Source organism: Chironomus tepperi, unplaced genomic scaffold (genome assembly GCF_022539635.2).
Source record: "Chironomus tepperi strain 1889 unplaced genomic scaffold, CSIRO-AGI_Ctep_v1 contig_172, whole genome shotgun sequence".
NCBI classification, from domain to species: domain Eukaryota; kingdom Metazoa; phylum Arthropoda; class Insecta; order Diptera; family Chironomidae; genus Chironomus; species Chironomus tepperi.
The window spans coordinates 347,279-361,363 of NW_027226294.1; the positions used below are offsets into that span (position 1 = coordinate 347,279).

Genomic DNA, 14,085 nt, shown 5'->3' on the forward strand with positions numbered 1-14,085 from the left:
TTTTACCTGAGATAACAGCTTTTAATGCTAAATTTAAGGATAATTCAGTAAAAGTAAGCTTTGAAAAATTGTTAAAAAGGTTCGAGTAATCATTGGATAAATCGAGAAATTGTTGGTTATAGCGATTACAAAGAATTTTGAAATTCATCGGCACCAAGTAATACTTGCCGACGCCATTTACAAATTGACCCTCGAACATAAAAAAATCGGCAAGAAGTGAAAAGGGAATTTTGACACAGAATTAGCAAAAAAGAGTTTATTCTAAGAAATACATTAATTAAAGTCGTGATAAATGAAAAGAGATGTTAAAATGTCGCCTGTAATTGATTAATCATTGTCTAATCATTCTCTAATTTAATTAAAATTGCTTTTTAACTTTACCGCGAAGAAAAAAAAATAAAAATAACAAAAACAATAGAATTTGTGATAAAAAAATTCTGCGAATTTACAGAAAGTGAGTTAATTTAATTCAAAGTATAAACATTAATAACGTGTTGAATATAAGGAAAAAGACATTATTTGGACTATTCAGAAAAACTTAAAATTCCAAGGTGAGTTGATTTCAAGGCAAAATGCTGAAAGAGATTTTTTTTGCAACCTTTAAATAATTTTTATGTGTTTGGTATTAAATACGTTAACGCAAGAGTCCACAGAAAAAATACATGAGAAGTGAATTAAATATATGCCAAAAATGCATTTTTTAATTAAATTTAAGTGTGGAAAGTTGTGAAAATTAAAATTGCGTTTTAAAAAATTGTTTTTCGGTTTCCATTTTTTTCCATTTCTCACAAACTTTTTCCTGAAAGAGAAGGCATAACAACAAATATATGTGTCGAATTACGTCATAATAATAATGAAGTTAATTGTGTGCCGGACATTTAGTCATGTATTATATATCCAAGAATGTTGGGATCCATTAAAATGTCATTAGGTTATAAATGGGGAAATTTTATGAGCAATAGAAGATGAGATACAGCAAATTTTACCGGGACATCAATTCTCGTATATTTTCATTCTCCACATATAAAATTTGGCATTGAACTTGAAAATCGACTCCATTTTATTTACAAAAGAAAAAAACATGTAGCAGTGGAGCCGAACAAACGACGTAGCGAGAAAGAGAGAGACTTGATGTAAATAATATATATTGAGTGAGTGCAAAGCATAAGCATTGCTGAAAATGCGAGAAAAAAAGTAATATTTTTCTACTACAACTATTCATTAAGCATGCGTCAACTTTTCGCGATTTTCTTTCTCTCTCAAAATCTTTTTGGAACCGACTTCTTCTCATTCTATATCTCACGTATAATACATGTCTGTGCACAATATTTTTGTTTTCGTTTCTTTCTGCTCTTTCCAATTTAGATTCCTTCTTCCAAAATAAAAATAAATAAATACTTTCACTTGTGTCTCGCATGTCTGTAACGAATTGTGTATATAGCATATGACCATAAATGTACGAAAATGTTGCCAAAATTTAATTCTTGGAAAAAATCTTATCACTTTATTCAACCGGTTTTATTTTAATGAATCGTGACAAAAGGAAGGCAATAAGCAACGTACTTAGTACAAAAAAGATGACGAAAATGTAAAACGTCTCCTCCGTAAAGACGTCAGTAAAGCTGGGCATTGTTGAATATATATGATCAATAAAATCTATATGACCGCCTCCCTTAATCTTCGACATTATATCTTCTATTTAATTATTTTATGCCTAATCTAAATGCTAAATGATTCCCTCTTAACGGCGCTTGCCTACAGCTCCTTTCTTCTCTGACTTTGTCTTGAGTGTACTAACTGGATCTTCTTTTGGTGCTCTTGCTGTAATTTGTTCGTTTGTTACTTTCAGAAGTTCCAAAAGACTCAAATTGTCAGCTTCTACCTTGATCGTTTTAATCTTTGTTGCTTCTGTAGATTAATAATATTAATCATGAGCTAAGGAATCTGTGGCTGTATTTTGAAAAATTACCTTGTATTGATGGAATAAATTGAAATGTTATTAAAGGCTTATCTCTATTGCACACGATATCTGTTTTAACTAGACAGCTTGGATTCGTCTGTGAGACTTTTGTTGTTGAAATAGCATGAAGGAAATCCCTAAAATGATAAATAACATTACTTTATTTTTCAGATACAGAACATGTCTTCAGAAAGAGATCAAAATGGACCAACACAAGTTCATCCACAAATAAATTATAATGAATTGCCGTCACACATCCAGATGAATGGAATGAATGGAATAGGAATGATGGGAAAGAACTACGGTATGCTTTTAACAATTAATTAAGTTTAATTGAATAAGAAAAATACCTTTTTTGAAATTAATTTTCTAACTAAATGAAAATTATAAGGAAAATGTATCTAGAAGTTTTCCTCAGTTTTTCACGAGAGAGACATGCGCAGTGAAAATCTCGAAAATTTTCTTTCTAAAGTTAAACTCACCGTGTATTATTTGCATTTTCATGAAATGGATCAAATTTCACTGTAACACGATTAACTGCTCTAAAATTCAATAACTTAATTTGTTTAGCAATTGCGGAAAGTACTCCGCCTGATCTTGTAAAAGTTCCGGAAAATGGCACAGACATTTTCAATGAGAAAAGTCCAAAAATGTTTTCCTAAAATTTTCTTATTCTCGCAATTTATTTCTTGAATGCACGCAGGATTTGAATTTATTTTGACCGTTAAAAATAATTCTAGATTTAACTCCAACTGTAGTCTTTATTTATTGATTTTAAGACTCAATGTAGTTAACTAATTTATTTTTAGAATAATAAATCATTAGATAGACATGAGAATTGATAGTATCCAAATAATAATAATGTCTACCTTGTTTAATAATAACAGTAAATTCCAATATAAGCAAAAAATTCGAATGTAGATCTAAATGACGGGACATAACGTGACATTTGTAGACTAAATGATAACTTTATAAATTTTGCGGGAATCCCAAGGAAACATGATTATGGCAATAAAAGCTTAAATGTTCATAAATTTATGAAAATATTTAAATAATCAGGTAGAATTAATATAGTCTGATAATGCAGAATAATACTGCTAGATGGCTATGCGTTAATGACACGAATTAGGGCAATTGAGCTTCCATTTTCAGTCGCACATAAAATTACCAATACATACAAAAAAGTTTATGTAAAATACATAAGTCTTCTCTCGATTACAACATCCATAGAAGAAAAATTTTTCATTGTACGCATATCCGAAAAATTCATTCGAAAAATAGTAAGTGCGAGGAACAAGAACAAATAACTATTAAAAATTAAAAATTATAGTATTCGCATTGTGATTCCGCGTATTTCTGTATGATTTCGTGCCTCTAAAACCATTGTGTGATATTTTTATGCTAAAATGTTTCCAGTTGGACCGCGTAAGTAGGCATAAAAATGCAAAAAATAATTTCATGGTAGCAAGAAAAAAAAAATGAACCACAAAGAGCAACGAGAGCTCCCATAAAGCGTTTTTTAATTGTGAATATTACAACATGAGGAGTCTCCTACATCATGGTTAAATGGTTTATACTAATCTTATGCACCATCTAAACATTAATTCATGAAAATTTATTAAAAATTTGTAAATATAATCAGCAAAAATATGCTTTGAAAAAAAGATATACCTATATGTGAGAATTAAAAAAAATGAAAATGGGGACAGACTAATAAATACACTGCTAAAAATTTTCATCACAAAAATATCAAATACCAAAAAAAAAAAAAGTCATGAATGTGTGAAAAAGTCAATCATGGAATGATTCGCATGTTACTACTGATAATGCTTTAATTAATGTTGTGTACATATTTTAACGACATAATATAATACCAGTGCCAATAAGTTCTAAGGACAATAAAAAAAATGACAATGTGAATCAAGTGGTAATAATTATATTTTAGCAGTGTATGTCAACATATGCACCAGTATGAAATGGAAATATTCATACATTTCCACATAATATTATAGTCTATTAAACCAACAGATATGCGTATAATGGAGAAGAAACATTTTTCCTTTTTTTTTACTTCTGTCTATCTCTCTTTCTCTCACTCTTTTTATTCTCTTTATGTACATATTTACGCTAAAACATTAGAAAAGAAAAGAATGAATATGATGATGTATAAAAAAGTATGTATACTGTTTTTTAGGTCATCGACATTTACAATAATCCAACAACATTGTGTCGGGAAAAACTCGACCACATTTTCGACTATTTTTCCATTCCATTCTGTTTTTTTTGCGATGTTCATTAAATATTTCTCATAACAAACAGTAGAGAGGAATCGATGAAACCAAAACATCTTTGCATTTGACATTTGGATTGTAACACAATTCTGCATAACTCAAAGCAAAACAAAAACAAAAAAAACTACTTGAATTAACAATTTATGGAAATATACATGTGAGTCCGATTGTGGATTTAAGTCGTTCGGAGAGAAATGACTCATTTAAGCAAAATCGATAATTTTGCAATAAAACTTCTTATTTGTCCTATTGCTTCAAATAAGAATAACGAGGTGATAAATTGGGGATTTCAAAAATGACGTCCATAGACATCTACCTCCTTAATGTCATTTTTAGAGATTCTCACACATCTCCAGAAAGTCTTCACTAATAGGCAAAGGAACCGCATTTAGGTATCGCAGAGGTTTTTCTGAACCCTGTGAGCATGCTCCTTGCTTACTCTCCCTAACAGACAATGAACATACTCACTGAAACGAGCATGCACATGAGTATTCAATCAAGATAACTGAACATGCTTAATTTTGTGAGCATACTCATAAGCATGCTCCTTGTCTGTTCGGGTCTGACTAAGTTAAAGAAAAATTAATTAAGCTCTGCTGAAATTTAGGCACAGTAAATATGTCCAACCTAGACACCTATACAAAATGGGAAGTCTAGCATTCAAATCAGAAAATTTACAATAAACCCGAGCAGCACAATACTGCACAATACGACTAACTACATTCACATCACGGTGTCTTTAAGGCAACTTCGTCATGTACCTTAATTACGGCGACGTAATTGTTCCCTAGTGACCACGTTGTGCTGTTCGGGAAAAATGCTAACTATAATCCACGTGTTAAAATCCTATAAGAACATTGACTAGGCAAATTATTAACAAATTACCTATAATTAAGACTAAGAAACTATTAAACACCAGTGAGTCTACGACATAAAGTTAGACGTCATTAATAAATGACCCATCAGTGATTTAGTTTATTTTACTTACTTGCAATGTCGTTTAATTTTTATTTTATGTTATCAGTTTCGAAATATGTGCGTGCGTACATGCTTATCGGTTTCATGGACAAGAAAAAAAAATTAGTATTTTTAATTCCTTATCAAAGCTCGTTGAGCATAGAATATATAAAATTTTGGTTGCATGATCACCATACAACATAAAGTGTGGTGATAGTGAAAATTTGATTGCCATCCAAAAAACGTTAATTATATTTACTTTATTACTTCTTCTTGTTATTATTCTTCTATATTTCTATTTGTTTAAAACTCCAAAAAAAATGTAAAGCCAATAGAGATACAATCGCGGGACATCTTATTTTTCTTATTCGCCTTCGTATATTTGTTGTTGCATCCTTAATTTTTCTTTCTTTATTTTTTTATAGAATCATCATGGACTTCTTCGCCACCTCGGCCACCAAGTCCTCAGTCGCAGACCAGCTTCGATACACTTTCACGTAACCCAAAATTTTTCGAAAATTCAAAAAAAAGAAAAGAAAAGAAAAAAAGAATGCAAACGAATTAACAAATTTAAATTGATTTTTGATGATTGATTAATACCCAAAATTTCTTATGAGTTATGATTTATACATATTTGGTCCTCAAAATTCCTGTCAAAAAACATTGCTGTCATTCATAGATAATGAATTGATTTATTGTATTGCATAAACAAACATAAAACAACATGAATGCATAACTATATACAATCTATCATATTTCATTCTCTGTGAAATGAGAACCTCCGTTCATACCAAAAATTCATCCTTATTTTTTACTTAAAAATTTGAATTTGTTAAAGTTAGCAAAAAAAGAGAGATTAAGACTGATTTGAAAAACACCTAAGTGCCTTATTCGCTTATAAGAATTACACAAAATTCCACTTATTACACTAACATTAAAATTAAAATATGTTTGGTTTATTGCCTTACATTCCATCAAATTAGACAAATCAAACTGTTCTGCTATATTTTGTCATAAGATTAAGTCCATTTGATCTAAAACATTATAATTTTTATGTATGTGTGTGCGTGTTTAAAGCCTCACCTAACACTTTATTTTCATTTCCTTTACGTTATGTCTTTTCTCGCAGTTTTTCATTTTCTTAAGGATAGTAATGTGGCTAATTAAAGTCAATTTTTGTGCATATCTCCTCATACAATGAAAATATCCGTTAAAAAGCTTATTTTTTCAAATTTAGTAAAAAATGAAGCTAACTTCAAGTCAGTAAAATTTGTTTACAACCAGAAATATCCGTTAAAAGCTCATTTTTCAAATATAGTAAAAAGTGAAGCTAACTTCAAGTCAGTAACATTTGTTTACATTCAAAAATATCCGTTAAAAGCTCATTTTTCAAATATAGTAAAAAATGAAGCTAACTTCATGTCAGTAATATTTGTTTGTTTACATCCAGAAATAGGATATTATGCATCAATAAATGAGTATGAGGAGATATGTAAACACACATGTTGAGCAGAATCTTACGTAAATTTTAAATTATGTCTGCGTAACTTATACGTAGTAAAACATGTGGAGTGGTTTTACGTAAAACTGTTTTCAACATGTTATTTGACTCCTTCGTCACGTTTTTTGCTATTTATTAATAACATTTCCATATCTTTTTATGACCTTCTCCTTCTTATTTTATTGCATAAATTATTTTAAATCTTCTGCATTAATATCATTTTTGAGTAATAATTGTGTTATGCTTATATGTATGTAATTAAATTGTAGCTCAATAATGTTACAAACAAGCTAATGATAATTTTTTAAGCAATAACTAACACTGGGATTTATATTTCTTACTCACCTTTCTACCTTCTAACTTACCGTTACTTTTTTAACTTTATCCAATCACTGATTTGGAATATGCTGATATTTATGTTTTCATTTCATTTTACATTCATGCTCGAGATGCACATCATGGCAATGATAATTGAATGACTATTGATTGACATTGCTATGACTTGCATCTCGGGATATAGTATGATAAAATGTGATAATGTTAATGTGACTAACAGAATGGGAATAAATTATTGGGGACATAAATATGTAAAAATAATAAGGAATTCATAACCAATTTGTGTGTGTATCTATTAATCATGGAAATTTTGGAACAAAATATTAATCATCATCAATTGCATTTAATTTTATAACTCATTAATCGTTCACATGCTTTTTTTAATTTCCTATGATTAATTTAAACTTAAGTCATGTAGAACAAAATTTATTGATTGATGGTAAATTTAAAAATTTAGCTCCTCCTGCTGGCACCACAACAAATCCAACGCCAACGACCACTGGCGGAACTGTTACACAAGCAATTGGAGTTGTAGCAACACCACCTGCTCCTCCAGAATTGCCCGTATTCACATGTCCACGAAGACCAAATTTAGGACGTGAGGGACGTCCAATTTTACTCCGTGCTAATCACTTTCAAATATCAATGCCAAGAGGTTTTGTTCATCATTATGACATAAATATTCAACCTGACAAATGTCCACGAAAGGTTAATCGTGAAATTATTGAGACTATGGTTCATGCATATAGTAAAATTTTCGGAGTTCTTAAACCAGTATTTGATGGACGAAATAATTTATATACACGCGATCCATTACCAATTGGAAATGATCGTGTTGAACTTGAAGTCACATTGCCGGGCGAGGGAAAAGATCGAGTTTTTCGTGTCACTATTAAGTGGGTCGCTCAAGTATCACTATTTAATCTCGAAGAGGCTCTTGAAGGACGTACAAGACAAATTCCTTATGATGCAATTCTTGCACTTGATGTTGTTATGCGTCACTTGCCAAGTATGACTTATACACCAGTTGGAAGAAGTTTCTTCAGTTCACCTGATGGATATTATCATCCTTTGGGTGGTGGACGTGAAGTATGGTTTGGTTTCCATCAAAGTGTACGTCCATCACAATGGAAAATGATGCTTAACATTGATGTATCAGCGACTGCATTTTACAAAGCTCAACCTGTCATTGAATTCATGTGTGAAGTTCTCGATATTCGTGACATTAATGAACAAAGGAAGCCACTCACCGATTCACAGCGTGTCAAATTCACAAAAGAAATTAAAGGTTTAAAAATTGAAATTACACATTGTGGCACAATGAGACGTAAATATCGTGTCTGTAATGTAACAAGACGTCCAGCTCAAATGCAAAGTTTTCCATTGCAACTCGATAATGGACAGACTGTTGAATGTACTGTCGCCAAATATTTCCTTGACAAGTATAAGATGAAGCTACGCTATCCACATTTGCCATGTTTACAAGTCGGCCAAGAACACAAGCACACATATTTACCATTAGAAGTATGTAATATTGTCGCAGGACAACGTTGTATTAAGAAATTGACGGATATGCAGACATCAACTATGATTAAAGCAACTGCTCGTTCAGCACCTGATCGTGAACGAGAAATTAACAATTTAGTAAGACGTGCTGACTTTAATAATGATTCTTACGTACAAGAATTCGGACTTACAATTAGCAACAGTATGATGGAAGTTAGAGGACGTGTTTTACCACCGCCGAAATTGCAGTATGGAGGACGTGTTTCAAGCATTAGTGGACAAGTGAGTTTTACCAATTTTGCCAATTTAATTGGATGGATCTGAAAATTCTTGCCTTAAAAATATTTTGCCTTTTTACTTTTTAAAAACTTTATTTTACATGCCTAAAGTAACTTTGGTACAAAAAAAATTAATTTTCATTTTCACACAATTATGTACATTAGGATATTAAGTCATAACATTGATGAAAATTCCTAAAAAGTTCCAATAATAACGGAATTTCCATCAATGCATACATTATTATTTTCCATAACTGTAATAAAACCAGCAAGAAAAGGTTCCTATGTCTTCGCAGAACAAAATCAGTCTTGCCTCCCCTAACCAGGGAGTGTGGGATATGAGAGGAAAACAATTCTTTACTGGTGTTGAGATTCGTGTATGGGCTATTGCATGCTTTGCGCCCCAACGTACTGTTCGTGAGGATGCATTGAGAAATTTCACCCAACAACTCCAGAAGATATCGAATGACGCTGGAATGCCAATTATCGGTCAGCCATGTTTCTGCAAATATGCTACAGGTCCAGATCAAGTTGAGCCAATGTTTAGATATCTCAAGAATTCATTCAATCAGTTACAATTGGTTGTAGTTGTACTTCCAGGGTAAGTTATATATGTAACCAAACGAAGAGTGTTATTGAACAGCACTGCTGACTGGAAACTTAATGCTAATAATTAATCTTCTCTATTTTCATATTCCATACGATTCGTCCTTGCTTGATGGATTCACCTTTACAGAGTAAGTTACATAATATTAAAATTTACATTCCAGTTACTAATTGAAATTCTTTTCTTTTCATTTCTCGTTTCAACTTTTTGTTCCTGCATCGTAGAGTAAGATATACCCACTTTGCTCATCATATTACTCAAAATGGATTAAATTTAATTTATGAGATTAAGACTAATTTAAAGGCTTACAATTAATCCTTCAAATTAGAATTAATCCCTTAAATTGAAATTAATCAATTAGCAATATGAGGTATAACTAACTCTTTATTATTCTTCTCTTTCCATAAACATCATCAACTGCTCTTTGATGGATGCTATTACAGAGTAAGTGTTTTTGACAAGAAATGCCTATAAGAATTTCAAATATTAATTATTTTTCCTTTCTTTCCATGTGAATCTTCAACTGCTTGCTCCTTGCAGAACGCCAGTCTATGTAAGTTCGAGTTCCAAAAGATCCAGTGTGGTTTCTGGATCACAAAATAATGTTTGCATTCAATTAACTAACTTTTCCTCTTTTTCACTTTTTCATGCATTTTCTTCTTTGCGACATTTGGATTGATCGCTTCTGTTTGGATTATAGGGTAAATATTTGAGTCATATTCAAGCTTTGCATTAAGCTTCATTAAGAATGAGCAAATTAAATTAATTCCTTTTGTTTTCATTAAACAGCTGAAGTAAAACGTGTTGGAGATACAGTCTTGGGAATGGCAACACAATGTGTTCAAGCAAAGAATGTCAACAAAACATCACCACAGACATTATCAAATCTCTGTCTTAAGATCAATGTTAAATTAGGCGGTATCAATTCAATTTTGGTGCCATCAATTCGACCAAAAGTATTCAATGAACCAGTCATTTTCCTTGGAGCTGATGTTACACACCCACCAGCTGGAGATAATAAGAAGCCTTCAATTGCCGCAGTTGTTGGCTCAATGGATGCACATCCTTCAAGATATGCTGCCACAGTACGCGTACAACAACATAGACAAGAAATGATTCAAGAATTGAGCAGTATGGTACGAGAACTATTAGTCATGTTTTATAAATCAACAGGTGGCTACAAACCCCATAGAATCATTCTGTACAGAGGTAATGAACATACACATCCTCAATTATCTCATAAACTAATGAGCAATTCCAATTTTAGATGGTGTTTCGGAAGGACAATTTCCACATATACTGCAACATGAGCTCACAGCTATTCGTGAAGCATGTATTAAATTAGAAGCTGATTATCGTCCGGGTATTACATTTATCGTTGTGCAAAAGGTAAGCACCTCATTATTATTAATAATTAAATTTAGACTAATTATTATGATCATCATATTAATTATACAGAGACATCATACGCGCTTATTCTGTGCTGACAAAAAGGAACAGAGTGGAAAATCTGGAAATATACCTGCAGGTACAACAGTCGATGTTGGAATTACACATCCAACAGAATTTGACTTCTATTTATGTTCACATCAGGGTATTCAAGTAAGTTATATAGCACAGCAGCTTTGAGCTTTAATGTGATGATTTAATTACTTATTTTAATGTTTATAGGGCACAAGTCGACCATCACATTATCACGTCTTGTGGGATGATAACCACTTCGATTCAGACGAATTACAGTGTTTGACTTATCAATTGTGTCACACTTATGTGAGATGTACTCGTTCTGTTTCCATTCCTGCACCAGCCTATTATGCTCATCTTGTAGCATTTAGAGCGAGGTAAGTTTAACTATTAAGGATGTCCATAACATGATTTTAATAAAATAATTTAATTAATACAGATATCATTTGGTTGAGAAAGAACACGATTCCGGCGAAGGATCACATCAAAGTGGATGTTCAGAAGACAGGACACCGGGTGCAATGGCACGAGCCATTACTGTACATGCTGATACCAAAAAAGTTATGTACTTTGCTTAAATTAATTTAACTTGGAGTTAAATTGCTGTTTATTATTTTTTTCTTTATTTTCATAACATAAGAAAAGTTATGAAAATTGTAAATTTAAATCACAAAAAATCTATGAATGGGAATGGGAGATGACGAAAAAAAAAGGCACACATACACAAAAAAACAACAATAACATAACAAAAATAATAAACACAAAAAACTGAGACGATTGCAATGACATAGAAACAGACATAAAAAATTAAAAGGCATAAACAATGAAGTATTTCGATCACCATGCATACAAAAATTACGGGGGATCGTGTGAATACATAAATGACGATAACTAAATTGAATGATTTATCCACAATTTAAAGATTTTTTTTAAGTTTTAACATTAAACGCTAAGACACTGAGAACGCGAGTTGAAAATAGTTGTTAGGTATAAATGTATGCAACACATTAATTGATATATCAACTTAACATACTAGCTATATTAGAATTAATTTTTCCCTTAACAACTAATTTATCAAAGCCTGCAATATCAAACAAAATTTTAATACTGCTTTTGTTTTTACTTAAACTGATTGTAACGCATTATAAGTAATTGTTAATTTTAGAACTAGCTCATGAAATTTTTCAACCAAACGCCATACAATATTTATTAGAAAATGGATCTTGAAATCACTCATAAGCAGTTAGTGCAAAGATTTTAACGGAAAATTTTGAATTTTTACAACTAGAGCCAACTTCAACGCATACTAAATTATAGTATAAGCCAACTTCAAGACATTCAAAAACCGTTATTTTTCAAATTTAATCGAAATCTCTCAACGTGATCCAAAAGATTTAATTAAAATAACTTTGTATATTTCCGTTCTTGAAACTCATTCATGCTCTCAATAGGAAAATGCTATGAATCTTATATCAATCAATCTGAAAAAATGTAAAGATCTACTGATCACGTTTGAGAGAGACTCGGAAGTGAGATGATTTCAATCCATTTAAATTAAATAACTAACAAATAGAAGCATATTTTTCTACACAACCAACCACTCTGAGCTTTAAGTTTTAAGAAACAAAAAATAAAATAAAATGTATGAAAAATATTTCATGGGCAATGACGAAAAAGAACTCACAATTTTTTTTAATTAGTATCAAAAACCAGAACAGAATAGAAAACTTCAGATTCGTTGTAATTTTTGAGCATTACATTTCTGCCAAACAATATACACTTGTAGATGAAAAGAATAAAATAAATAGGAATATTTACACAGACACACACTCATCATAATGAATAGCGCAAATGATAAATATGTATGTGAAGCATATGGTGTAATGATGATTATGATGATAAAGAAAAGAAAAACAATACAATAAGCATTAGATGTTAAGAATATTAAAATCAAATTTATCTCACAAAGACGTGGCGCTAGATGTTTTTTAATATCATAAGAAAAAGAATCGCCAATTAATTATAGTTGATAATGATGATTTTCATTTCTGAAACTACCTACCTACTTTGCCTTTTCTGTTTAATTAATTATTTGACTTTATCTTCTCATATACACAAGTTTCCGTTAGAAATTTGAATTTTTTACAATTGACGCCAACTTCAAGATGTTGAAAGTTTATTTAAAATTCAAATGTTCGTTAAAGATTGCGAATTTTTTATGAGAAGATAAATTTTTAAATTATTAAAGACAAATTGCTCCTTTTTTGTCTATAAATGTATTTCTTCCCTTCAGAATCTTTTATTTGAATATTTTTAAATTAAATAATTTAGGTCTTTTAGACCAAAAGATCTTTAACTTCCTCCTTTTCGAAATTCCTCTCCAAAATTATGAAAAAAAGACAATCTTCAAATTTTTGCGATACCAAAATTCTCACTCTCTATAATTTTTTTATGTATTGGAATTAAACTTTAAACCCGATATTGTAAAACACCAAAAAAGGACATAATATCCAAAGGACATGCTCCTAATTTTTTATTATTTTGAATAGTAACTTACAACAAGGGAATAATTTAAAAAAATGAACGATCCGTATTAATTAAAGCTGAATATCCTTGAAATGAAAATTATATTAAGCCATTTTAAAAAACACACAAAAGAAAGCCGGGAAAGATGAAGTTGAAACATACACATTTCTAGTGACTCTCAATAGAGCTTTTACATGCTAAAGAGAAGCTTTTATGAAAGCTCAAATTTGTTTACATAAAGCTCCATATTTTTCAAATTTTTGTATTAAAACAAGAAATACCGGTTCTATTGAGAGCTTTTTTGATCCATTTTATAAAAATGTTTTAAAAATCTTCCTAATTTCATGTTTTGATAGTTTTTCTTTAAACAGTCTTTTAACATTGAAGATTTCTAAAATTTTCATTTGGTATTTTTTTTCACCCAAAAAATCAAGTAAATAATCGAAATATCTCTTTAATTAACAATATTTGGAACATAATTTGATAATGGATACATAGCTTAGCTCAAATAAAATCAGAAGATTATTCGGATGAATTTCGATTTTGGGTGACAATTTTGTCACAAGAATTCAAATCTTAATTAATATTGAGTTTGAATGACTGTGAATAGTATTTGCCATTTTGCATCGAACCATACCGGTTCTATTGAGAGTTGTTGG

The 14,085-nt window shown here is 30.7% G+C and overlaps 2 protein-coding genes across 2 annotated transcripts; one reads left to right on the forward strand and one right to left on the reverse strand.

Moving 5' to 3' along the window:
• Positions 1 to 182: 182 nt before the first annotated feature.
• AGO1 (protein argonaute-2) lies at positions 183 to 12,579 on the forward strand. The gene is made up of 12 exons (XM_070638386.1): positions 183 to 551; positions 2,132 to 2,264; positions 5,634 to 5,705; positions 7,503 to 8,833; positions 9,099 to 9,430; positions 9,568 to 9,570; positions 9,977 to 9,993; positions 10,226 to 10,645; positions 10,704 to 10,825; positions 10,895 to 11,038; positions 11,108 to 11,277; positions 11,340 to 12,579. Exons 2-12 carry the CDS (start codon positions 2,141 to 2,143, stop codon positions 11,476 to 11,478), a joined length of 2,874 nt encoding a protein of 957 aa, XP_070494487.1. The 5' UTR covers positions 183 to 551; positions 2,132 to 2,140; the 3' UTR covers positions 11,479 to 12,579.
• Positions 1,609 to 2,641, reverse strand: mRpL53 (mitochondrial ribosomal protein L53). Its single transcript, XM_070638385.1, has 3 exons — positions 2,443 to 2,641; positions 1,970 to 2,097; positions 1,609 to 1,908 (listed from the first exon to the last, which is right to left on the reverse strand). The coding sequence occupies exons 1-3, from the start codon at positions 2,586 to 2,588 to the stop codon at positions 1,742 to 1,744; spliced, it is 441 nt and encodes a 146-aa protein (XP_070494486.1). The 5' UTR covers positions 2,589 to 2,641; the 3' UTR covers positions 1,609 to 1,741.
• Positions 12,580 to 14,085: the final 1,506 nt, after the last annotated feature.

Excerpts from the sequence above, each read along its gene's own strand:
- AGO1 (XM_070638386.1), top strand. The coding sequence starts at position 2,141 with ATGTCTTCAGAAAGAGATCAAAATGGACCAACACAAGTTCATCCACAA. Across the intron at positions 2,265-5,633 it reads AATGATGGGAAAGAACTACG|AATCATCATGGACTTCTTCG; the intron begins GTATGCTTTTAA and ends ATTTTTTTATAG. Across the intron at positions 10,646-10,703 it reads TAGAATCATTCTGTACAGAG|ATGGTGTTTCGGAAGGACAA; the intron begins GTAATGAACATA and ends TTCCAATTTTAG.
- mRpL53 (XM_070638385.1), bottom strand. The coding sequence starts at position 2,588 with ATGTCTGTGCCATTTTCCGGAACTTTTACAAGATCAGGCGGAGTACTT. Across the intron at positions 2,098-2,442 it reads GAAAATGCAAATAATACACG|GGATTTCCTTCATGCTATTT; the intron begins GTGAGTTTAACT and ends TTATCATTTTAG. Across the intron at positions 1,909-1,969 it reads ATTTATTCCATCAATACAAG|AAGCAACAAAGATTAAAACG; the intron begins GTAATTTTTCAA and ends ATTAATCTACAG.